The sequence below is a fragment of the Larimichthys crocea genome, chromosome XII, assembly GCF_000972845.2.
Source record: "Larimichthys crocea isolate SSNF chromosome XII, L_crocea_2.0, whole genome shotgun sequence".
NCBI lineage: Eukaryota > Metazoa > Chordata > Actinopteri > Sciaenidae > Larimichthys > Larimichthys crocea.
In genome coordinates, this window is record NC_040022.1 from 9234879 (window position 1) to 9262335 (window position 27457).

Genomic DNA, 27457 nt, shown 5'->3' on the forward strand with positions numbered 1-27457 from the left:
CATTTTTGTGGCAATTGAAAGAAAGTCATGGAACATTTTAATTTGTAGATTTTTTTTACTGTTGTTTTCAGTTACATGTGAGTAGACAGGTAGCTAAAACACTACCGTGTTCAAAACAATCATCACTTCTTGAGAAGCAATAAACAAATAAAAGAAAACATTCGAGTGCTCAGCATAATGTAACAAAAATATGGCAGTAGTTGGTACATTTATCAACAAGGCACCAAAGGTATCAATATTTAATTTTTGTCCCTGCTTCTGTATGAGGTTGCCTCAATAATAATAAAACTTTAGTTTGAAGTGTGAATGTAAAAAAAAAAAAATCCTTCTCTCTGTACCAGCACGGGCATCTCTAATTCCTGCCCCACACATAAAGGGCAGCTGGGAGCTTTGATGAGGTTCAGAAGTGCCATACCTTTGTTTCACTGGACAGTGAAGGAGTGACAATGATTGCCAGTGAACAGGAAGGTGATTAAAGGAAGTCCTAAAGACGAGTGGCATAGATATTCATACAGACAGAGTAAAAAACACAAGTATACTGTCATTGTTCACAGAGAAGAGGACAGTCCCTCAGTCACACAGGCGCAGAGTGGAGACACAGACTGGCTGATATCATCCGTGAGTCCACATCTTTTGACCTGATGCCTTCCTGTTGTGCTCACACTGTCCACGCTTCAGTGAAGGTGAGCATTGAGGTCGTACTTCTCGCAGAATTTGTCCGTGAAAGGGATGCAGGTCAGCAACTCGCACCATTCACACTTGATTGGGTAGACATAGAAGAGCACCACAAGGCCTGAAAAAAGTCCGACAAACACCAGCAGGAAAACAATGATCTGGCAGCGTTTGCGGTACAGGTCCATGCGGCCAAAGCTGATGTAGGGTAAGAAGGCGAAGGACAGGAAGAAGCCAGAGATGAAGCCACAAATGTGGGCGAAATTGTCGATCCAGGGCAACAACCCAAAGGCAAAAAGGAAGAGCACCACACACAGAAGTTTGGTGAAGGCCCTCCAGGGCTGGGCAAGGATCTGCCAGCTCTGAAACAACTCAACAAACAGGCAGGCCAGGATCCCAAACTGAGAACCAGCTGGCCCCACCTGAGACAAAGAGAGCAGAGAGAGGGATGTAAGCCTACAAAAATCTGTTCACAAACATTTCTAAAATGATTTTAAAGCTATTTACATTATATAACGTTTTTAGTCAAATCTGATGAAGAGGAAATCTCTATGACACATAAATGCATTGTGACATTTCTACACTGATATTTCATTATCACCTCTGCTCTGTAGGGCAGGAAGATGGCTGAGGCCAAGTTGCCAGTGATGCCACTGAGGATGTAAATGATTGAGATGCGGAGCCAACCCGCCAGCTTCTCCAGGTCCCTCAGGATGGTCATCTGGAAAGCCACTGACACCAGGCAGTGAAGGATCCTGGGAGGACAGATGGACAAAGTGCTCATGTGTTTGTTATGTGACGTATGTGTGTATGTAGGTGAAAAGCAGCACGTGTTGGGAAGATAATCCCTCTGTGTGTAGAAAAGCCAACCCCTCAACAGCCCAACATGACTTTGCCCATCAACAAAATCGGCCTCTATCCCATTGAGGTTTAATGAGTTTATGTAGCAAGGGCACTTTAATTACCCAGGAGACAGATAACAGACAGCTAGAAGGTGAAGCACGCTTAACAGTGAGGTTGGCTCTTTGTGTTGACTGGCTTTACTGACTAATGTACATATGACCACCCTGTATAGTTTTATTGTACTACCCTTACACTGTTTATTCCAACATTTCTTGAATTTCTTATACATATAGTTAAGGACCAGTAACCTCATCTGTAGCTGCTGTATACTTTTTCATAAATCATTTATTCATCTTTTGCATATCATCTTAATGTCTCTTTATCTTTCTTTGCATTTGTTTTGTTGTGACTTTAGTACACCAAGAGCTACTGACAACTAAAGTCAATTTCCTTGTAGGTGCCAAACATGTTTTGCCAATAACCCTGACCGACAGATTCTGATCTATTAATCATCCAGTTTTTCACCACTGGGTGCAAACATGGTCCTTGAAAACACTCCAGTATATTATGCCAGACAAAGCTATATTACAGTTTTGTTTGGGCTGACTTTATCTGCTAAATTGCACTCCTGACAAACAAGATTAGCTTTTATTTTTTGGTGGTAAGTCCTTTATACATGTAGAGTTTATTATCCTCCTCCTTTCTTATCCTATTCATATTGAAGCCAACGCAACTACACAAAATAAATCTACATAAATATACATCCCATCCCTTTTTTTTTTAATTTCGCCAGGCAAATCTTCAGAATAAGTCAAACTTCTTTCCATGATCCTGACAGTTACTGACTCACCCAGCATGCAGGAAAAGTGAGAGCCAGAGCCTGTAAAACTGATCTGGGATCTCTGGGTTAAGGAAAGGCAACAGGCCACATACATCATCCATGCAGTGCACCTAGAGAAGAACATAGGAAAGGAAACATATGACACATACTATTCATTTGACAATCAAAGAATACTTTGGTATTCAGTACACAAAAAACAGTGGACTATTAAAAATAGCAATAGATGCAGCACAAATTAAGTTTTGCATTAAATAGCTTCTCTTTTTTTTCCCCATGAGAGATTAAAATGTCCCGTTAGTGTATAATAAGGTTATAAGTTGCTTACTTGAGAGCAGAGTGTAGCCTCCTCATGAAAGTAGCCCTTCATGAAGTCACAATATTCCCGGGATGTGATTTCACACCTTGAAGCAAACAAGCAGCAATTACTATATTAGTAAATTAGTCATGTATAATGTGTCTTACCAGGTAAATGGATAAATGTTCATAAGCTCTTCTCACCTCCCTTTGGTTCCAATGCAGCAGGGGCGGCCTGTGATGGTACAGTCTATATGAGGCAGGTTGGTGTGGTTCCCTGTGTTGTACCTGGTACAAATCTAAAAGCCAGAACAGTTCAGCAGTGATTGTGAAGCAGTGAAGTTCTAAATCTTCATTAGAAAACAGTTATCCTGTCCAGACTAATTCAAAATGAAAAGAGATTTTACAACCCAAACAAGGGGATTTGTGTGGTTTCATTACTATACAACTCTGCAACTCCCCTCACAAGGTGGTATTTTATTGAGAAAGAAGACTATCCTGCCTGTGCTGTTAAATAATCGTACTACTGGATTAAACTGCGAAAGAAGACTGAAATATGCTGTTGTTATGTGAGCCTGAAAAACATTTGCATATTTGTCAGCACCAATGATTAGTTTTTTTTTTTTTTACCTTTAGTGTGTTCCTTTAAACAAATCAAAGCTATTTGTCAATGAAGATAATAAATTCCTCTGAGCATTTCATCATGGTCAGATGATATATCCCCACTTTATGTCTAAGTACTATACAGTGTTTTAGTGTACTCACTGGCCACTTGGTGATGTCATCGGGCCATTCATGAGGTGATACTGAGGCAGGCTCTAGACATATCCTGTAATGACACAATCAATAACAACTCTAGTTATAATATTTACTAACCTGTATCAGTCAATTTATATTGTGCACTGTGAAAAGGTTATGCTCTTATATCTTACCTGGGATCCTGATGGCACACAGAGCCATACTGTCTGTCTTTACCGTTTAACTGGGGAGTGCTGGAATGCCTCGGCCACTTTACCCACACAGCTAGAGTACTCTAGAAATAAAACCACAAACAGATGGGGTTAGAATTGCCTACAGCTTCTAAGTGAAACACAAATAAGAATTTGATTTATTTACAGACCGAGCATTCCTCCTCTGAGGTTTGGACACAGCCGGAGCGATCGTTCCGCACACAACAGGCAGAGTTGCGTTCAATAGCTCTCTTTTCCCTGATAAGATCATGCACCTGCTTGTCCTGCCGCATGCATGGAGAGTATTTGGCCCCCAAGTGGATCAGATATTCCTAACAACGTATAGATAAAAAATATTTGAAGACATTTACACATTATTATTGTTGTATTCTTTTTTTCTCTGTGAAAAACAATCTAGAGAACAACGCTTACCGAACCCGGCCCGATCCAAAAGTTCTCCTGCTGTACAAACTTGACATTTTCATACACACCTTTGTTTCTTAAAACCTAAATCATAAGACAGAACAGAGAGTACCTTCAATATAAAATATTGCGATGGTGTGTTAATAACAATGCTTTTATCACAACAGAGCTGTTACTCACAGAATCAACCGTTTCATGCTGGGAGAAGCCCACTGGTGCAATACCATAGATGCATACAGCCAGGATAGTGATGAGCAAATGGACAAAGGTGATCCAGTATGTAAAAAAAGGCCTAGAAGAGGCAGAAGTACATATATTAAAAAAAAAAACTCTGTTCATCATCCATCAGTGAGGGAAGCACAGAGAAAGTGCTCATTGGTCAGATGTGTTCTGTATGTTGTGCAGTACCTATGGTCATCCATGTCCTCTATCTGCCTCTTGACGTAGCTGTCAATGCGCTTACGGTAGGTGCGGTTTGTGAGCTTCCCTACCATGCCCAATCCATAAGGCCTCTTCTCTCGGGCAAAAAGCTTCTTGACAGGTACGACGATGCGCTGCCCACGCCGCTGTCCGGTAACACTCACCACCTCCTGCCGCAAGGGCACCTTTGGTGGTCCTGGAGTTCCTTCTTTGACCTTACGCCACCCTCGTTCCAGAGGTCTGGAAGAGGTAACAGAGGACATGAAAGGGGGAGATTTTATTATGTGCAAAGCTTACAGTGAAAACAGTGTTCCAGTACACAAATCAGCACAGCTTGAATGACTGAATGAACACTGTAGCTACAGGACAGTAACTTACAGCATGAGGTGACTTCTCTCCAGCTCTGTCTTATCTAGGGCACTGCCTGTCCGCTCAGTCTCATCTTTCTTGCTGTTGGGCTCTGCCTCTTTCATGGCTGCCTCAGATGGAGACTCGAACACCTCATCTGCGTACGTGGATAACTCCTCCTGCATCAGAATATCCTTGAAAGAACATAGTGTTATTATCACCATATTATTAAATTATAAATAAACATGTACACAGAGTAACAACATAATAACATTGTTGTATTCCTGCCTTACTCTGGCAAAGAAAGATGTGTCCAGTTCATCAGGAAAGTCAACCATGTCCTCCTCCATGAAGCTGGCAGGGGTGAAGCTGCGTCTTTGGGCTCGTCTTAGAGTGCTCTCCCGAAATGAGCGTCCCTAAGCAACACAGATACGAAGATATTTGCATTAATAATGGTAAGTTTTCATCACAGCAGTACACTATGCTTAATTTCCTTTTTATTTATACTTTATATGTTTTCTTTTGCATTGTACAAATTTGTATTTTATCTGTTGAGTGGATCTCATCCCTCTGACTCACCTTTACCAGTGCTGCTGCAGCCCTGAAGCTCATCTTTGCCACAGACTCCCTCTTACGCCTGCGAGGCAGTCGGTTGAGACCTGAACGGGAGCTGGTGAAAGAGCAAAGCGAGGCCGCTCCAGGTGTGATGGGAGTCTGAGGCACACTGTATCCATCCACCTCCTCCACCATACGAAAGGCTCGTCCTCGCGCCAATGGGTCCACAATCTGGAGAACAATGGGTTCAACAAGTTGTAGTTATAAAGAGCCAAACAACATGAATTATCAAGAGATTTTACTTTACAGACACACATGCTGTAAATAAGACCAATTTAACACAAAGGACATTTTTTTTTGGTCATAATGCACAATATACAGTATTCAAGAACAATAGTTAAAGAATAATCAATTGTGAAAAGTTTGTGAAGAAAATCTCTAATTGGTTTCTTGCTTCAGGTTAAAGTACATCATTGTACATGATCTGCATGACATATTTTCATAAAATAAATATGGACTCAAATAAGAGCAGCATTTATCAAAGCAACCCCTCATATGTATGTATATACCTTTACCTTTTGCATGCCATGCTGTGAGGAGGGGACATAGAGAGGAGGCGGTGTCTCAGTGCTGGTTAAGGAGATGTTGTCCTGGCTGGGTAGATCCATCTCCCGGATCACCTGTGCTTTCAGCTTTCCATAGCGCAGGCTGCAATGGCGCAGGCTTTTCCTCTGCCATTTCTGTGTGGCGTCTCCATCCTTACTGACCCCAAACCAGTCTGCTGTCCCCCTAACACCATAAACATTGACTTTTCAGCTCTGGGTCACAAAACGTACACACATTTCATTTCTCGCAGAGAGATTAAATTCAATCCGGCATGGTGAGACTTGCCAAAGAGATATTGAGGCACTCATTGATAACACTAAAGAACCCTATATATGGAGGAGCAGGCTGGCAAACATGTGAGGGACTGATAAGACTGCACTTCCTGGGATGTAAAAAAGTGCCCTAGATAGTGCAAGTAATAGGACAGTAGAGGAAACAAGTCTGGGCATGTTTATGTCCAGACACATGGAAAGACAGGCAGCCAGGTACACACACACTCTCTCACACACACTGAATACATAGAGAGTCAATATTCAAAAAAAGAGCATGAGAGCAAGAGAGAGATTTACTGGAGTTCTGATGCTGCAAAAAAAAAAATCCAATTTATTCAGATTTTCCTAATCTTAACTGACACAAGCAGAAATCACACTGAGGTTTTAAGTGTCCTACTCCACTTCCCACATACATGCAATCACGCTGTTGTAGTTGAAGACTAATAAGTACCAGAACAAACAATGTTACTGCACCCTGAGGGCCGGAAGCAGAAGTGGAAACACTCTTCAAAGGAAAGTTAGCTGTTTTCTACACTAATTACCAGCTGCAGAGTGAACGCTCAATGAAGTTCAGTTAAAATCTATCTCTCACTAGTTCAGTCCTTCTTTCATTGAATATTCTCTGCTGGTTGCCTGGGCCTCTGGTTTTCAATTGTACTGCTATTATTCTCGTGTATGTGTGCCTTTTTTTTGCAGCAGTGGACATTCAATCGCTAACCTTGGTTTCTTGGCGCAGACTTAATCAGCGTCCACTGAAAAAGCCATCAGACCTGGTATTTCCGCTTTAAAATTCAGGCTCACCAATAAGTACCACTCAGTGGAACAAATTCATACAATGAATGCTATTTGACAAACATATATGGAAATGTGTGGTCCCTGTCACTGCCCAGCTGGGTCATTTCTGTAACTCAGAAACAGGAAAGAGCTTTAGGTTTCAAGTCCTCTTCTGACTAATTTAAAAAGAAGTGTTTGTGGTAACTACACACAGCTGCAACAGCGAGAGCCTTAGTGAGTAATAACAATTCTTGTAAATTTTGTGACGTGTGTCTCATATGTAACACTATCAAAAATCAAAGTTTTTGGAAAAAACATTGTAGGCTAAACATACATACAGTATACTTACTTGTTTCCTCATGATGAATAAATAAAAACACATCTAACTCATGATCCTAACACACGCAGTCATGTGAGGGACATCCTGCCGTACCTGAGCAGGGTTCTGGAGAGTGAATGGTGTTTCCTGGTACTGCGGCGAGCAGCCCGCTGCCCCTTAATGGGCACCGTGTTAATCCGCTCAAAGTGCACCCTTCTGCTGCTGTGACCAGGCAGAGTAGGGCCGGAAGGTGGCAAGAAGGAACAGAAGGAAGGAGAAGGAAAGAGAAAAGACAACAACAGGCAGTGAGAAGGTAAAGTGCAGCTGGAGAGTGCTGTAGCCATCATGCAGAGAGAGCAAAGCAGACTTGCTGTTTATAGACTTACAACATAGGACGAACAAAAGTTAATACCAGGCAGATGATATCAAGATTTCTAATCAGAAACAGCCATGCATTCTGGAAAAAGGTGAGGAAAGCAGGGAGACACAAGCTGCAAACATCCTCCATTTAAATCTTACATAAGCATGTGCTGTTCATGTTACACATAGCATTTCATTCCATAATCTGCAAACTTGAGACACATACTGTAGCCTACCAGATGTAAAAAAAAAACAACATTAACATGCTTCTTTCCTCACATTATAATGAAGTTTCAAGTTTATTTTATTATTACAGGGTTAACAATACAATGAAATGTGTTGGACGGGAGGAACTGATGGTTCTGAAGCATGCTACAACCCACAGAAACCAAGATGTCAATATATAAATCCAGTGCAATGCTAACTGCCTTTACCTCTTTATGGTCTGAGTGATGGATGACTGGCGTTGTAGGACAGGCCGCCGGGTCTCAAAAAAGTCACGGGGTGGAGACTGGAGATGAGACGTCTCCACTGGCATGCTGATACTGCGCAGGAACCCCTGCCTCTTTACCGGCTACATGGGGAAGTCACATAAAAAATAAAAAAAGTCAAACCAAATCATGAGAAAAAATGACAAAGGTGACAAAAAAGGAGAAAGGGGACTCAATGAGAACGAGCACCTGAACAAATGTGGGAGGCTCGTCTAGCGACATCTGAGCCGTGGGAATGTCCAGTCTGAGCCAGGGAGGTTTCTTCCTCTGAAGGCTGCTGGTGCTCTCCCGCCGTGGTTCAGCCATGTTCTCTGTCCCACCCCAGGCCTGCCAGCTAACAAGGAGACAAGGAGAAGATAACGTTATTATAGTATTCTACATTAATAAATCACATGTAATCTTAAGTAACTTGCATTAAAACATATTTTCTGAAAGGGTACCGTTGGCAGCTATGAACATGATGACGATGATGTGAAAAATGTGCTAAAAAATTGTTTCACAAGAGGGTGCTAAGGCCCCTCGGTTTCAAGCATGGGCGTTCACATTTATCTGTTCATTACATAGTAAAGGGGAAACAACTGAGAACAGTCTACAGCTGTTTACACCTTCCCAAAACAGTTCACAGAGCCATTTAAAAAGAGCAATAAATGTTTGTAATGGAGAGTGTTTGCAGTCTTAAAAGGAATCTCTTAATTCTACAGATAAAAATCAAACGTAATCCCCATTTGTGGTTAAAAGTTGTTGTGCTTCGAGCAGCCATCTATCAGAGTCTAATGACTATGTACTGTATGCATTCCCATGACGAGGCCTGTGGGCCTAAGGGGGTACACAATAAACCTCACCATCAGACAGCCTGCCTGTAGCTCCAACCTTGTTATCACCAGGCCCTCTTTTTACTGTCCCACCACTAACCTCACTTCTCTGAACCTGGTGGTTCATTTCCTGTCATTTTCTTAATTCCCATTATTCCCACACAAAACTGAAGTGATATCCCACAAGAATGTGCATATGCATTCATTATTATTCATTCATGATTAAGTCTGCACACTGCAAGAGGAAAGTACAAAATAATGGACGTCTTTCTGCCTAGTCTAAATGTGTAAACTTGCGAAAGAGGGTGTCTCCTCAGCTATGGAGCTGTTACAAAACCAAATGAATTTGAAAAATGTCTTTCCTGTCCTTAAGTAATTGCTGTTTCTGAGTCGTATTTAGTTAAAATGCCTCTCAAGATGGCATCATCACCCACTCATTCCTGTTGTCACATCAGGGACTTTGAGCACAACAGGTCACGTCCTTGCTTCTCCTGTTACAGATTCAGCTCTCTGAAAAAAGTCTACGGCTTCTAGTGACCACATCTGCTTCGCATTGGCATTTTAACGCACCACAGGCTTCTGTTTTAGCCCATGTGATGATGGGAAGTGTTGTCAGTGGATCTCAGTAGAGACGGAAGGAAAACCTCAGACTGAGGGCAGCAGGGGTCATCACCAATGTGTTAATATTTAAACACAGCTCTAGCTCTCGTTGTCAGATATTTCTCAATTCACCAGTTCACAAAAGGACACTGGTATAGTTTCTTTATCATAGGATGACATTTCTGCCACAATAAAATGATGGGAGTGCTACACGGTGTATAAAAAAAAACAGATGGGATGTTTATAAAACAGCAATTTGCATTTTAAGTTCTTATGGAGTTTCATCTTTCATTCACTGTCCGTCAAAAAGGATTTGGCCTTGTGCAAGTATTAGGCTTTTATACTGAATGCTGTTTCACCTCCAGTGACATTGTCTGGATTTTGATACCAGATTAGCAAGGCAGACTGGACCAAAGCTGGCTGGTGCAGAGTCAGGGACTCTTGAGTGTGGGACATAAAGAGACATGGGTGAATGGGGACCAGTAAAAGAGAGAGAAAGGACACAACAACGTGACTTCACTTGTGCTTTTTATTACTAAAGAAAGACTGCAACGTTTGCGTTGCTAATCTGCCTGAATCATCACAGACTTCATTTCTCTCATGGAGCAGCTACTAACATTAGGGAAATGCAAATCTGACAGTGTCTCTGCTTATGTGCAACAGTCCTCTCTCTTGCCCCAGGCAGAACACCCAACATTAAATTACTTTCGCCATTAGTTCAAACAACAGGGATCCTGATATAGAGCAGATCATTGAGAGGAGGGGCCATCAGCTTCAGGGTTGCAGAATGGAACAGACTGTGACTGAACTGAAAGCAGGCAGCAAGGAAACCTAATTTTCCTTCATGCTAAATATTATTTGATTGCTTGAGCTTTGGCCTGCTTTAATACAGTGTTGTCTGAATGTGTTGATGCGGCTCTGAATGCAGGAGGGATGGAAACAAACCTAACAACTCTAATTGTTCCCGCTCTGTGCTTCTCCTCCTACTTTAGTCTTTATCCCGCCTACTGTCTCCCACTCTTCTCATTCTTACTTGCATGTGGTCTCTGTGTGAGTGATTGCAATTTACAGGCAATTACTGCTTCACTACTGTCTGCTTGCTAGCCAGATTAAACCCTGAAAGAAAGACTTAAAAAACAGTCAAATGAAGAAAATTAGTGTAGCTAAAATATCAGACAGGTTTAAATAAAAGACAGCAAGACCAGAGGCATTAAACATCTGTGTCTCACACAGCAGCACAATGTTTTCTGATCATGCCAAATAGATGTTTCAATATTTGGACATGTAAAAGCCAGCAAAACACCAGCTATTGTTATGGTTTTGCATTAGCCTGCTGATCAGTGGGTTGTAAGAGCATTTGGTAACAGCCCAAGGTAAACCTCCAACGTTCGTCAGACATCCCAAGCCAAGTGCCTTGAAAGCCTGTCTGCCTCTCGCTCGTCCTCCTCGAAAGTCAACATGGCAGCTGAACTGTCATAGGCCTGCGACTTGTGTCTCAGGAGGAGTGTAGCTGGAACAGTTGGCATAGTCACTGTTCAGACCCAAGCATGGCTACGTCAGCCACCAACTCATTTCTCACAGCGAGGGAGCAAACTGAAAATGGCAGTCATGTTTCTCCATCAAGTGAGAATTAGAAATCACTGCACAGAGAAGGTAGACTTAACGAGGCTGCTTCTAGTCTAAGAAAGATGGGTCTTCATAGACAGGATGTCCTTCAGAAGAAGAGATATCCTTGAGAGAAGGAGGGTTGATTGAACTCTGTGCTTGGCAATTATCCAGGCTGGAGGATTAGACCTCCCTTGACAGTGCATGTTATCTGTTCATGGTCAAGTTCTGTGGTAAAAGAAAATTAGCTGTAAAGCAATGGCTCAGTGAGGCAAGACTATACTTTTGAATGCATGCAACCAGACCACTTGTCTTATCTTACTCTCAAGATGATTATGCTTTTTTTAAATGGTTGAGATGTTGTATGGCAACAGTTCAAAATGTGTAATAGTTTCCCTCAATGTTTACATTCCCAGCACTGATTTGAGGCTCACATTCTTGAGACCACTATGATTTAATCTAGTTTCTCAAAAAGATTTGTTATGACTTCAAGATTCACATCTAAAGAGGGAAAACACCCACACCCATAACTTTACACTGTGTCTTGAAAGATTGGCTTCCTGCCGTCGTTCTGTCCTTGCGCAAATCTAACACTTCCTACTCAATCACGAGCCCATGACAACCCTGCATGGATTGTTTTTAATTCTGGGGCTTGCATTGCCTCTCCAGACCACTTCTGCTATACTTCTCTCCATTAGGCAGGGGAAGACAGACAGGCGGACAAAACACAGAGGACAAGCTGACGTCTCTCCAGGTGCAGGGACGTCCAGCAGACCATAATGACCAGGGCTGACAGGCATAACTAGCACTCTCTTTCTCTGTCTCAGGAGCTGCAAGCTATTGTAATACGTTATGCATACAAACTCAAGCCCAGTGAAGTTTTCCATGCCATCATTTAATATAATCACTTGGTAATGGTCTCCAGTCATGCAGAGAAAGGCACTGACTTCTGACAATAGAGGCCCAGCTGTCACAGGTGAGGCTTAAAGTCAAACAGAAGACTGGCTCGTGAGGGTGGGGGCTATGCCACTGCTTCATTTTGTACTTCTTTGTGCACAACATAACCAGTTTTCTCCAACCACAAATGCACACAGTCTTCCAAGACAACATTGCCCCCCTGTTTCACATTTGTCATAAATAAAATAGTAATCTGGCCATGGCCTCTTTTATATTAGATTTATTTTCTGCAGATGCTTCGTTTAAAATTTGCTGTTCCTCTTCGCTGTACATGAAGAAAAATAATGGACACGGCTTTTTAAAGTAAATATACATTATCTACAAAGCGCACTTGGAGTACCGTGTTTAAGAAAAATTATTTAGCAATTAAACATTTCTAAAATAGTCTAGAGAAATACTTGTACATTCTTGAAATCTTCTCTTTCCAGGGCCATTTCTAAATCTCAGTGCATGCCTTACCCACATTCCTCAAGATCTTTGGCTGAAACTGAACCAAGCTGAAATGGCAGAGAAGAAAAACCACATGAAGTCTAACCATTATGGACAGGAGCTGGCTGGTTTCCGGGTACTGTGTGTACTCTACTGCTATGCGCCACTCTACAGGAGGCAGGCTTGCTGCAGCCACACTAAGGGTGGCTGACAGAGCTGTGTCACTGAGACTGAGAGAGCCTCGAATGGCTGGCCAGGTAGGGCCTTGCTTGCTCCCAGCAGGGATTATATAGTCAGGGTGGACAGTAGACAGAAGGAATTGCCGCCTAGTATGCATGGGAGGCGCCATGATGGATGACCTCATTAATCTGAGTAGTGAGAAGGCCGGATACCTCATTCTGGAGAACTGCAGCGCTTCCTGGCCTCAGGCCTTAGTTCCTCCTTCATCCTCTTTCTCTTCCTACAAGTTGCATCTGCTTCTTTTCCCACTACAGGTCAACTTTTTTGACCGCTTAGGCTCAAATTATTATTGTGGCTTTACATTTACAAAACATTTTTCCATGTATTAGCAAGCTTTACTAGATTGATTAACTGAAATATTTTACTATAAACCCAATAGCACAAGTGGTTGTGTTTGGTTTTCCCCATGCCCTAATAGTTAGTCATTCACTAGAAATGCTCTTACTATCCATTGTTTCTTATGTTTCACTTCATGCTGGAGGCAATATTTAACACTGGAAACAATGAGGGGAAACTAGGCTATTCAGGGAGTCACTCTCCCCAAGTTATTCCTTCAATAATACAATAAGAAACATTCTTGGTAAAGGCTCTTCTTAATATAAGAAGACATACAAAGCAAAATGTAATGCCATTTAGATTAGACACACTTAACAATGTCATTGTGAAATCAACCTCAATATACAGTAGCTGTAGTTCCCTTAAATGAGATTTCGTAATTACAAGCAGACACTCATGACCACATAGACATTCTGACTGGGTGGAGGCATGGGGGAAACAATATGAGGAAGCAACAGATCTGGCAATTCACCCCGACAGACAATCTAAACATAAATCATTTGCACTTAATAACACTGCAGGCATCTGAGGCCCATCTGCGCACTGATTGCAGAAGGACGCTTTTGATCTTTATATAGAAACTTGTGCTTCCAAGATGAATTAAGAAGCTGAAAAACTACAAAGCAACTGATATTTCATTTGGTGAGAAGAACAGCAAGAGAGTACAAAGACTGGCACTAAAATAAACATGTTATACTGCAGAGCAGACAGTTGTAGAAGCTGATTTCAATACAGTTACATACTTTATATTATATAACCAAGGGTGTGAGAATTATTCCTATAAAGTGTCTCTTTATTTCTGGCTGATCTGGCGCCTATGAACAGTGTGACTTTAACACATGGCTTCCTCACACAATTTGCTCCTCAACAAAAATAAAAATTGAGCTGTATTTCATAGCCCAGGCTTAAAGCCTCTCTCTATTGCTCTTTCTGCCCATCTTACAGGGAAGAAAATACACCAGAACAGCCGCAGGCCAGAGAGTGAAGTGCAACTGAGCACCAGTAAAGCTGCAGTCATCTGAATTGACCCTAGTGACATGTGACAGGCTGTCACATCAAACTAGCCCTTACGACATTAAAAAACACACAGCAGAAATATCCGTCGCAGCTGACCCTGAGATCAAGTGTCACAGCTAGCTGAGGGGTAGGCTTGGTGGGCAGGCGGGGCTGCTGTGACTGGGAAGGTGGGTGGTTGAGGGTGAGCATGGCTGACAGGCCCAGCCAAGAAGGGTGGAGCGGCTCATGCCTTTTCTCATGTTTTTCACAGATCTGTAGCTCAGGCTGTCAGCACTAAGTAGGATTAAACAATGGAACCTCAACCTTTTACTCTCAGTGTTTTCAGTATGGAGTGACAGATTTGTATCAGGTCCATTGCCAGGCTCCCTCACTGTCATAACAGTGTTTACTAAATGACAGGATCGAGTGCCAGGGATATGAATAGCTCATCAAAGTATAAATGGCCTTCTAACAGCGGGCTACGTGCGTGTGGTGTATTTATAGAGCTCAATTGCAAATGTACGTCTGGATGAAACTGTAGACCAACATAAAAAACATCCTGCTCCAGATCTCTGCGCAGTGGGCTGTTTTCTGTCAAAAGCAAACATGACTAGAACTCTTTAAAGCTGTGCACTAGTTTGATGGAACTGGATGTGTCTATTTATCTTTGTGCAAGAAATGACCACCACCAAGAGCAATATCTGTATTCCACATCATACTCCCTGCACCGCTTCCCGTTCTCTCTATATATTGCCAGGCGAATGCAGGTCCTAGAAAATTACGCTTGGTTGTTTTATCAGTACAGGACCCAGCCCTTTTATATGCAGCAATATCCTGCACAGGAAATCAATATGAAGGGGAGCTGAGATGTGTTAACAGAACACAGAAACCAGGATATACAATTACTTTAATCTCAGTGTGTTTAGCAGAATATAGCAACTGAATATCATCTTTGCTTGCTTAGCTATGTTTTCTTTTTGCTACTCAGATAAAACATCATTACATGTGTGGCTAATTCAGCACTTGAATTATTTAGTCATTCTGCACAGGTGAATTATTTACTACTTCCATCCTACTGAAGCTGCTGTGGACTTGGCATAGTCCCCTTAGCTACAGCAACTCTTTCCTCAGGATTGTTAACAGGTCTGTTACAGCTCACAGCAGATAGTAAAGGCCTGTCTTCACCTCAGTGGAAAAATAAAGCACATTTTGTACATCTATATCATGCCCCAGTCCAGAGCTGTGTTTGTGCCCCTATTCTTGAGGAAAAAGCTGACAGTAAAAACTCCCTTGGCATGGGCTACATATACACCTCACAGGCCAAGACAACTAGAAATAGTTCAATACAAAAAACAACAGAGCTGTGTGTATACTCTATATGACCACTTCAGTTAGATCAAGTAACACCCTGTTGAATCAGCTCACAGTGAAACAACCTTCACCACTTTGGGATAAAGCGTTTGATAAGCAGTTAGTTTTAGGCTGGGATTCCAGCTGCCAGACCTGAAACCTCTTTGTTTACCCTAGAAGCTTATCTTCAACTTACTGTATCTCCAGCTGTACCCTACAAGGAAACTCAGTGCCTACCACAGAGTGAGAAAATCCAGCAGCTCCCAAAACCTACTGCACAACTCCACACTGGGGGAAAGACAGCATGCACATGGCAAACGTGGAAAGTTAATGAAATTCAATGAGACTTAGATACTCCAGAGTACCCACAGGCTAACATAAGGCTGTGGTAGATGAAAAAAAAACAACAGCTACAGCGACCAAATCAAAATATGACTGCAGCTGCACATCTGGCTCTGAAATGAACCAGCATGTCTAATGTATAACACTATAGTTTATTTTTCTCACAGGGTTGAGAGGGATGAGCCAATTAGATTACACTAAGATTCTGCCTGCATATCACAAGTAATGAATGAAATATGAAATGAATCTAATTTGATTCAAAATGTTTTTCGAAAAAAGGCATCTTGCATAATTTGTAATTTTACAGAGAATGACATAGAGACTTATAAATCTGAATGCATTTTCCAAAGTATGGAAATACTTTCATTATTTCCAGATTAAATCTGAAAAATTCCAAAGGGCTGTGAAACCAGACCAAAACATATGTCTGATTTGACAACTCAGAAGGTATAAATGTCAAAGATCTCCATTTGCATTACTCACCAGACATAATGAGAAGACTGATAGGATGAGCATCACAATTTCTGACAAGATTGTAGCGCATTTCTCACCTCTTGACCTTTGACATATCTTAGATTCATGACTTATTAAAAGAATACACTTTGGACTACAAAGGAAAGTAAGCCATCTTTCGTGCAGCGCCCAGTCCTCCTAAATGTGTCCTGAGAGTGGAAACAAGCACCTCATTGTCTACAGGAGGTTTGACATTCTCTTGTTAAGTGAGTAAGAGGAGAATCTCAGAAACAGCGTGCCCTAACAACATGTGATCCCCATCTAAATAGTTTCCAGCATGATATCAGCCTGAATCAAGTCTACAAAAGGCTGCATTGTATGGCCTGATGTGGACTGGGCTGAACAACGGTCATTGTGCAGCCTGATCGTAGTCAAAAAAAGCAAGAGCAGGCTAAAGTTTTCATTCGGCATCAATGGAAATGGCCCACTAAGCAAATTCCCAGCTAAGATAATTACTCAGGGTGAGGCACAAGACGAATTAACTCCATTATGCTTCAGTAAAAACATCTTATTGGGTGCATGTTTAAGTGGCAAAAGCTATATCTGAGATAAACTTATTAAGTCATAAAAACATGGGAAACACAGCAGTGTCATGTTACTTTCACAACTGTTTAGGTTTATCTTTTTGATGTAATCAATCAACAGGATTAAAAATACTTCACAAAGGCGAGCCATCAACTCTGTCATCTCACATCCTCTGTGGGAGACCACCAGCATGGAGTGAGGTCAGGTTACTGCTTATTTTATCAAAGAGTGCTGGTAGGAAGGAAGTGCAAAACTGAGGAGGGGGAGTCGTCCAAATGAAGGCAGGAAACACACTGCAGACCAGACACATTCCCTGTGTCCGGTCCACACAACCACGGAAACAACATACGTTTGCTCACATGCACAGGAACACATCCACATTGTAAACATACTCATCCCATTTCTGCCCATGATGAAACACGCGTCACTATACGGTGATAATAGGCCGTGGTTGAGTCAGGCCTGCCGCCCACTAGGGCCTGATGCAGAGTGGTCAGAGAGTGAGATCTCAGTGTAGTGTGACATAGAAGCTGACACGTCTATTAAGGAGAGCAGATGACTTGCGGCCTGTAGAACTGGGACAATGGGATTTAGTTATATTAGCATGCATTCAAGCAAAGAAGAGAATAGAGGCTGTCTAGTTCATCATGACACAGAACCTTTCAAAGTCAACCTCTAAGTAGGAGTTTCTAAAGGCAATCAACAATGACTGGTTAAAATGGATTCTTACTGAATTATAACTTTACTTAAAATGTAACTTGGTGATGACAAAGGATTTTAAAGGGCTAAACACAATGAAAATCAGACATATTGGCCATGATTACATATTGATTCTTCAGTTGTTCTGGGATTTGAGAAACGCTCATTGTGGACTATTGATTTTGTTTCTAAAATATTGTAATTAGCAGTTGTTTTCTTTTTCCTTTGAAGCAGCTGTTGGCCTTCCACGCTCCTAAATTTCTATGAAAGCACACCAAAGTGAACCTGAATCAACAAAAGAGGAGGAACACCTGTGCCAGGGATGTGAGATAAAAAACGTATGTGTGATAAAATGTTAAGGACAGCTAACATGAACACAGCATACAATCATTCAATCTAACATCTAATTATTTTTCAAAATGAATCAGCTTCAACTGTATTAGAAATCTTATTTAAAGCTTCTATATTTTTTCATAGATTGGCTCATTGGTCTAATTAAATTTTAAGTACTTTACCCTTTCAATCTTTTAAACATTTCATTTCATAGATTTGCTGAAATGCCTAAAATGCCTCTGACTGATGCAACATTCACAGGCAATTTCAGAAAATGTCTCCTTGAAAGATTTGCCAACCTATTACAGCACAGAGTACAGATCATTGACTGCATTGATTTTCACCACTGCCGACTGTGAATATATGTACGTGCGCACATGTGGGTGGGTGAGCATGTGCATGAGTGTCTATGAGCGTGCATGTGTGTGTACGTGTAGATGTGCAGCGCCTGAGTTAAGTCAAGTGAAGGACGGGGAATATCAATTGAGGCCAGCAGCCTCCTTCTGCACCAAAACACATTTAGTGTCACAAATCACTGTCAAATATAGCCAGATTTCCTGTTTGGGATGAAAGTAAAAATTTGATTCTGTCACAGGTAGGAGGGGTTTCATTGTGTTTTTGTAGAGACAACAGCTGCAGAAACCTATTTAATCTTCAGGATCCCCTCTGGAATGGAGGGAGGGGAAACCATTTTTGTTCCACACATAATAACTAGGTCATTTTGATAAAGTTCCCATATTTGAATCTCTCTCATCTGTTAGACAGGCAAATATGTGGATGAAAGAGAAGCAGAAGAGGCAGAGAGCCATCAGTAAAACAAGCCTTGCACGCACAAAGTTCTTCTGGTTGGACATGATTTAGGGACTTTAAAGCAGTTTGACCAACAGATAAGTGCTTATTCACAGCTTCAGTATGTGCTGTAGTTCCCAGCACTGCATGCGGTGGGAAGAGCATAAACTACAACACGTCCTGTGCTCAAACTATTGTGTAAAAAAGGAATAAAACTAACTTTATAAGCAGTGTGTTTCTGATATATTCTCTGACATTTGGAGAAATCGGTGAGTCTGATGCTTACTCAGTCACCGCGGTGTGACACAAATGTAGGTCAAAATGCATTTTGTCAGAAGCTGTGAACAATGTAGATCACGGAGCAATGACTCAGATGAATGAGAGGTGAGATTTAGGTCTGTGTGTCAAAACAAATGAGAATCACTTATCAAAAATAACCCTTTCTGTGTCTCTTCTGCCAAGAGGATACTATAAAAACATAATCTGTGGACCACTTCATTCATATCATTTAGGATGTTATTTGGAGTTTTCTACTGCAGTAACTGTCTAGCTAATTTCCAAGATTTTCAGTTCTTTGACATCCACCCACTGCTGCATTTCACCCAAGACATTGTCATTTTATGCATTTACTAGATCATTATTTAGACTAACATAGGCTACTCTGAGGAAATGAGGGGGCATTCAGGGGAACACCCAGAGGGGAAGCCAGAGTCCTCAAGCTGGGATCAGGGAGATATAAAAGTGAGGATGATGGGGAGGAAGAAGGAAGAATGAAACCATGCAGCTGGGACAAGAGATCTGTGGAAAACTCCCGACAAAGGCACAGGAAAACTGGGAAGGCTGGGTCAGGTCCTCTGGGACAGCCATAGGCCCAGTGAGGGGGAGGCCTCATTGGTCCTGACTTAACTGAAGAAAAGGCAGACTCTTTGTCCATGGAAATAAAGTCATTTTTCCCACACCAGGTCACAGAGCACACATGTAAGGACACGTCCTTACTGTGCTTACGGTTTGACAAGATGCAAATAGTGTCATGCAGGAGCGACAAATTTTCAGCAAATGCAATATTGGTGTAGAGACAGAATGTCTAATTCAGTCAAGATGAGAGAAATGAAACTAACACGGTGAGAATACAAGCCCTGAGAGCCTCCAGGAATAAATTATTTTTGATTTGTATTCCTGTTCTTGTTTGTTTTTGCCTAGTTCTGAGTGAATATGCTTCACCACTTATTAGGCTTCAAGCGTGATGCCTTCACTATAACTGGGCGTGATCGACTGGGCACCATAAATGAGAGGCTTTACATCATTTTCCCTGGCACACGGCATTACAAGCTCCGTCGACTGACAAATGGAAGGGAAAGTTGGCACAAGTGGGAAGAGAAGCAGCGGCAGTAGACAAGGAAAGTTGAGAGTTACAGGATCAGGTACTTGTTCAAATATGCCAACGGCTCCCGGCTTGATGCCATGTCAATTCAGCTGACTGCCTAACATTAAACACAGTCCAACAGATTAACTAAAATGTATTTGTATCATAAAAGTATAACTTAATAATAAAACAGAAATTAAGATGTGTGATAGGCACACTTTAGTAACCTCTAAACACAGTGGTATTTCAGCACTTAAATGTTCTGTCAAAAGAAAAGAACATTTAAACTCACTAAGATCCACCTCTTCTGAAAACCCCCCCCAGTAAAAGACAAGTCACAGAGGAGTCCAAAACACACCCTCATTTCTGGGAAAGCTGCTGGAGTGAGTTTGGTGCATGGTATGTGATGTTGGTGGGACTGTTCAAGGAAAAATCAACTTGAGTTAAGCAGTCTGGTACACAATGAGGATTCACAGCCTCTGGCTGTGACGACTGACTGTGCCAAAGATAGAGGGCTGGGGGGTGAAGGGGTCTGGGGTAAGGCTATCCTATTTAAAACTGCACTCTCATCGCCACTGTAACAGTGCTGGGATACTCTATCAGTTAGGGTGTTCCTTGAGTAGGTCCTCTAGACAATGATCTGAGAGAGAGCAAACAGACACATCACATTGCTGTCAAAACAACAGTTGGGGCTTGTGCTGGATGCATTGCACTACAGTCTCCAACATGGATTAGTAACACACAAAAACTGAATTCAAAGGTTGTACTTAATGGTTTTGTGGATTAACTCATCTATTAACAATCGAAAAAGTATTAATCATACATTAATTTGAGTAACCTTTGAAAATCCCTGCTGCATATCCACCTCTAGCATAACTTGCACTGGTAACTTTTTAAAAAAGAATCAGTGATAAACAGTCCTTCACAAAAAAAAAAAATTGAGACTGCACTTATTTTTAACAAGTTGACCATCAGGTTTTACTTCTGTCAATGTAAGCATGAGTAAGCTTTGAAACAAAAGCCTCAGTCACAGGATTTCACACAGGTAAAACTACGCTATTGCAACATACCTGAGGTATATATTTCTGTCTCGAGGCACCTGGAAAAGAAAGATATTTATTGGTTTCTCTGCAGACACGCCCTCTGGAAGCTCTTCACACTTAAAGAGGAAGATCAAAGTTCAAGGAGCCTTTGCTACTTGTCTGCAACCACCAGCCTTCTGAGAAAACACACGGAATTCCCACAGCCCTGAAAATGAGCTTTGTCCTGAGGTTAACCAGCCTCAGACACCGTGTCAGTGAGAACACAAGCGTCAGGAATGAAAACACCCTGTAACTACCAACCCCAAATTAGATGTTTTCATCTCTGCTGCAGCCTAATGTTGGCCTAAACTAAATAACTGTAAAAACAATTCATAGTAACCTGTATTTTCAATTCAGTCACGCCTCCGACTTTTCTCCAAACCTGTGCATCAAAGGTTTCTAGTAAATTCTGTGAATGCCAGTTCATGTATGACTGTCTGACTTATGACAGATGAGGTGCTGACTGAGAGAAGGGCAGGGTGGCATGCTGGCAGAAGCAGGCCTTGGAGGCTCAGAGGTAGACCTGAAATAGCCCTGCTGCTGCATTACAGCATTACATCACAACTGACTTCACCATCATGGCTGTCGCTGCATCATGCCACCACCAAGATGTCATGGGACGAGAACAATTGAATGCAATGGCTGTGAGTCACACAAACAAGCCATCAGGGGAAGGGGAAGAGATCATGCAATACTGTATTTCCAGGCAGACAAACAAGCAGCCACGGGATGATGATCTGTACAAGCAACAAACGCTACACTTCCTGTGTAATCAAAATCAATGCACCACAACCAATACATGTTCTTTTGTTTTTGCTTTTTTCTCTGATAACAAAGCAAAATATATCTGCTGCATACAATCCTTTTTACATTGCATGGCAGACACGACTCAGTTTCAGTTTTTCCACAAATACCACATTATTTGACACTTCCTGCTCTTGACATCTTAGTCAAAACCGTAACCACATCAAACGTCAAAAAGGTACGAGATAAGTGAGTACCAGCAAGGACTAGATCAAACACTGCCTGTAGGCTCCCTCACCATCAGTCCTCGTGTAAAAGTGTTTTACTCTTTTACCCGTCAAATCTGACATGCTTTTTAAGCATGTCAGGTTTGAGCTCAGTAGTAAAAACTGTTGTAACCAATATATATTTAGCAGGAACACATGCGTATTGTCTCTAAAGTAGCAGAACAAGTCTGTTAACATGTTTGACCTCTCTAGATACTGTTGCCATGTCCTACATTCACCAACCAACCCAGGAAACAAATCTTCACTTGTAGCAGTTTTCCCACAAAGCAGACACCTGCTGTGATGACAGATACATAATAGAAAAATATGTAATTTAGCTCTGTAATACTTAAACTCATTAAGCTTTTACAAACACGGCATGATGTTAACCTTTTCAACACCATACACTCACATTGACTAGGACAATCTTTACAAACCTAGGATGAGTAAACAGGCAATATTTAAACCCATTGAAATATATTTAACATTTTAGCCCCCAAAGATTTAAAATATTCTGAGATGACATTTAAAAGGGAGTATAAATTGATTAGAACTTCTGTAATGACTCTCTGCGGAGCTTAAGTGCAGACATAAAAAAAACACAGTGTCTTCAATTTGAATAATTTGACAGAGTATTAAGTAATATTGTTGAAGAGTATTTTTAAAAAGCTGCTCAAGGGAACTTTATGGGGAAAACCCTGTCAAGGTTTCACAGTGACCGTGAACATGTGAAATGAAAAGCATGCAGAATTATCAGATTATCTGGACAGCATTGGTGGATTCCTTTAAGAAATACATGACCATTAGATATTACACAAAGTTATAGATAGACCTAATATAGTATGTTATACTACTTCTACTATTTAAAATATGGTCAGAGCCCATTTTTACCTGAGGTCACCTGGTAAATAGGATTTTCAAGTGAACAAATTTTTTGACTTGTGATACAGATGTGTTTGTCAGTGAAACAGCCTGAGGTTATTTAGAGAAGCATGTGTTTAGCACACATGGGACTGTTCAGCCCAGTGACGCTCATTTCATCTGCACTCAGAGACAGCTCTCTCCAGAGACTGAAGAAAATGACCAACAATCACAGAGAGTACACCCATGTTCGGGTTTTAAGATGGCTTCTACCAGGAAAATCTACAAAGAGAGCCCACTCTGATTGAGAAAAAAAAAACTGTGTCCTGCTTGTGGATGCATCATCTTGAAGTGATTAGGCCACATATGAAAACTATCACTATGGTGCTACTGCATAGTGATGCCTGCTTCGAAATGTATGGAAAGTAATGTCTATTGAAAAAGAAAGAAGAAGAAAGGTATTACATAACCACTAAGTGTAAAACCCTGCTCTTTAGCTCTATCGATAGCCACACCATGAAGCCGTTGTACAGGACTGTGCACTTGGCCAGACTGACAGACAGACAGATACCGCGCCATGAGTCATGCAGGCAGTGTGGCCCCCTCAGCAGCCCCCTGAAAAAAAAAAATAAAAAAATCACATACCAGCCAGTCAACACAGGCCAGCCTGAATGGTCCACCTGCCTCAACAGAGCAACTCCCAGCTCCCTCCAAGTATCACATACCCACATGCATCCACATAAACATTCAAACCTACAAACACATTGGGAATATTCTCTGCAGAGTCCAATTGGAGTAGAGGATGAGCATGACTGCCACTATCACACATCAGGGGCCTGCTTTATCGGTGTGATTACATCACCTCGTGCCATGATCCCCCCTCCCTCCATGTGATAAGGTTTCAGGAACACTGGGCACACAAACCAGGCCATGTGCTCCTATGTCCTGTCTGCCAAAATAACTCAGCAGTTTCTAATACAGTATGTCTATGGTTTCACTTCAGTCTGCCCAGGTATTGTAGGACACTGAAGCGCGTAACCTTTCTGATGTCAACAAGTTTGCAGTTTGTTAATATAAGCACTGCCATCCTTGAGCTTTCACCCTCTGATGAGTCAAACCAAGACATTAAGGTGGCCCCTCCATCCGTATGATTTTGTGAAATGTGTGCCCTTTTGTGACTGCTATGAGTCACTTCGAGTCATTGTGTTCTAAGGAAGATATAACGCTCTCAGGTTCAAAGGGGTGAGTGCAGGGAAATGATACGAGAAGCATGCACAGCTTGCTGCTCCTTTCATCCACATTTTCATAGTAAATTATGTAACACTTGTGAGCAGCCATCTATTTTATAGATACGTGTCTGGGGAAGGTGATGGTGATGGTGACCAGGAGAGGAGAAGAAGAAGGAGGAGGAGGAGGAGTGGGAGGAGGATGACAACGATGAGTGAGGTCATGGTGTGACTTTGTATGTGCATGATTATTCAACAACACAGTCATTTAGGTGCATTCCTTTGTGGAAAATCACAATTCGGCCGAGCTATCTTTCATCAGCCCCCATTCACATAGTGTCCCATGAAGCCTTTGGTTCAGACAGTGTGATATTAATCCTAATTTGGCCAAGTTTAAGTAAAAATTTTGAATATGAGGCTAATTTCACACCCAATTCAGTCCACTTCAACATCACTTCAATGTGTTTCACTTTTTAAAAAGGTGACTGGGCCTAAAGGTAGATCCAATTATACTACACGAGCACTTTAAATAGCCCACTTTCGGTATGAAAACTCCACCAAAAGCAGCACTAATGGCACAGCAGCCCATAACCTAAATGATGCTCTGCTTACTATGTAAAGTATTCCCACGTCGACCGATTGACCAGTAATTCAATCGACTAGTATAAGCTCACGTATCCTCCTCGATCACGACGCGTGAGCGCTTCCTCCGGCTGCTACCTACTGTACGGGCGACCAGAGGAGACAGTCATGAAAAAAATGACACAACTTACCCTTATAACAACCACTTCAGTTGATCTCCAGCAGTGGAAAAAAAAAAATCCGGTTTCACAGATTTTTGTCCCAGGCAGCAGATGAGTGATTTGTCACATCATCCTGATAGCGGCGCAGGAATAAACGCGCTTATTTTTTTTTCCACCCGCGGATGTTTTTAAGCCGAGCCCGGTGCCGTGGTGTTAAATCTGGTCACTCTGGATCACACCAGCAGCAGGGGCAGTCCACGGTGATGTGGCCGAAATGTGGCTGCCCGTCCGGTCCTCTGATTCCCACCTACGGAAACAGCATTCCGACACTGCTCCATGGATCGACCCGGGGTAAGTTTTCTTCTGCCGGTTGTAGCCTAATTCAGTTTGGCGGAGAGTCAGCCCCGCCCTGGATTGGAGACGGTCTGTGGAGAAGGCAAGCCCGTCAAAGATCACCAACCAATCGCTGTGTACACAGGGAGGCGCTGCTTCTCCTGGTTACAGCGGTGACTAAGCGATATCATCAGCCAGAGTGGCTTCCAGAGACTGAAACCTAGGTTTCGCTCTCTCCATCTACAGTGATTCACTCCACTGATGTCTAATTCAACCAGTACACTTAGATTTTACACTTAGATTTTTGTCTAATAAATGTCTGAGCACACCAGCACATCCTCATTAGCTGCAAGTACTGTAAACAAAGATCAAAATAAGTTGTTACTGTTGTTTTCATAAAATGTTTCCATAAATGTGAGGTTGATTACTATATATGCCACATTCAACGCATTTCCTATCAACAGAGCAGTGAAATATACCATATATAAATATACCATACTATGACTGTTCATTAATGACTTAATTCTTCACATATGAAGATTTTAGACTCAAGTCATGGATTTTCTAATAACTCATGAGAATCATGTAGTCTATCTTCATCTTTAGACAAACCATGCAATGTTTTCCACATGACAGGATGATGATCATGACATCACATGATCAGTGGACAACCGCCCATGAAGCCCATGCTCACAGTACATTTCAGTTGAACTATACAGTCTTGCTTCATTACTGAGCCAGTGAAGAAACCCACTCATTTTCTTCAAATCAATGAGCATACACATACTGGATATTAGGCCAGTGTCATATGACCCTGGGATTTGGGTCTGGCTGAGTGTTAGTCAAGAATTGTGAACACACAAACATACAAAGTAAACCAAAGGGTGTTATTATAGATTGTTGTAGGAGGCCCCAGGGCTGATCCTCTGTTTGAACTGACCTAACGTTTCTTGTTGTAGAGTCACAGAACTCAGATAAGACTATCCTGATCGTCTCTCTATGTTCCTGACTTTCCTGCTAACCAAATACAAATCTATCCAGAGATAGACAGATATGGATGAATGAATCCACCATGCACACAAAAATGAGATTTACATGTGCGGCATGCCGTTATTTTCACATCATTTTTGCTGACATCCCTTCCATACTTGCCGCATTCTGCAGCCACATCTTAATCATTAATTCACACAGACCTCATGGGCATTTCCAAGTGTGAGACAGTTTACTGAAACCAGGTCTAAGGCATTTTCACAGCAATTATCTGTGAGACTGCATATCTGTAGAATGTGAATTTTTTATTTTTTAAACTTCCACCAGTTAGACAGACTGTGTTATTCTCGCTTCAGTTTAGGGGTTGATATATTGAATCGCTGGTTGTTTTTTTAGAGGTTTTTTTTGTTGTTGTTGTTTTTAGCAAAACAGCAACAATTCAGAACGTCAGCAACTTCAGAAACACATTGTTTTGTACTGTAAAAGATGTTGAAGCCCTTCTACTGCATCAGATAAATGCTCACTGCTACTCCTCTCTGCACGATTTTAGTACATTATGGTTTTAGTGAAAGCTCAGATCCACCTGGGAATATTCCCCAGGAGAGAGATGGATGTTAGGAAGCAGAAGGTTTCTGAGGTGCTGACAAGGGGCACCAAGTATGTGGTTCTCCTCAGATGAGGTTTCGGGTCACAAGCGGCTCAGGTTCTTGGAAAAGTCTCCTTCATGGTTGCTTTGATGTACTTCTCGATTAAGCCACTCTCCAATAAATGTGGTGGCCAGTGTTGCTGACCTTTCTGCTATTAAAATAAAAAAAGACATAATATGATCCCATTTTTATGCTGACAGGGCAGACAGTTTGTTTGCATTACTAGAACATGGGATCATAAGACTGCTTTATGTAGTATTCTTTACAGATCTACTGGAAATAGCAGACTAATAAAGCTTTCTTCCAATGGCGGAGGACCAACACACTATAAAAATATTCCATGATAAAAACCTGCATTATCCAGAATCCATATTACTGAAGTAAAGGCACACTAGCAAAATATACAAAAAAACACTTAAAGGTTAAAATGTTCCTCAGACAGCAGTGTTATATTATTGTATACAGTATTATGTTACTTGTCTTGGTGCATTAATCCTGAGCTAATTAG

General features: G+C 41.6%; 1 protein-coding gene across 3 annotated transcripts; it reads right to left on the bottom strand.

The window, feature by feature from the left end:
* Positions 1-18: 18 nt before the first annotated feature.
* rhbdf1a (rhomboid 5 homolog 1a (Drosophila)) lies at positions 19-25398 on the bottom strand. Of its 3 annotated transcripts, none has more exons than XM_019260386.2 (19): positions 25010-25398; positions 8358-8502; positions 8112-8251; positions 7432-7539; positions 5922-6135; positions 5371-5577; positions 5085-5207; positions 4822-4985; positions 4432-4683; positions 4204-4315; positions 4033-4107; positions 3771-3932; positions 3583-3683; positions 3416-3479; positions 2855-2949; positions 2682-2757; positions 2366-2466; positions 1274-1427; positions 19-1094 (listed from the first exon to the last, which is right to left on the bottom strand). In XM_019260386.2, the coding sequence occupies exons 2-19, from the start codon at positions 8472-8474 to the stop codon at positions 675-677; spliced, it is 2685 nt and encodes an 894-aa protein (XP_019115931.1). In that variant the 5' UTR covers positions 8475-8502; positions 25010-25398; the 3' UTR covers positions 19-674. The 3 variants fall into 3 exon arrangements, with proteins under 3 accessions (XP_019115931.1, XP_019115938.1, XP_010728828.1); XM_019260393.2 differs by lacking the exon at positions 25010-25398 and adding an exon at positions 24849-24992; XM_010730526.3 differs by lacking the exon at positions 7432-7539 and having other exon boundaries at positions 25010-25397.
* Positions 25399-27457: the final 2059 nt, after the last annotated feature.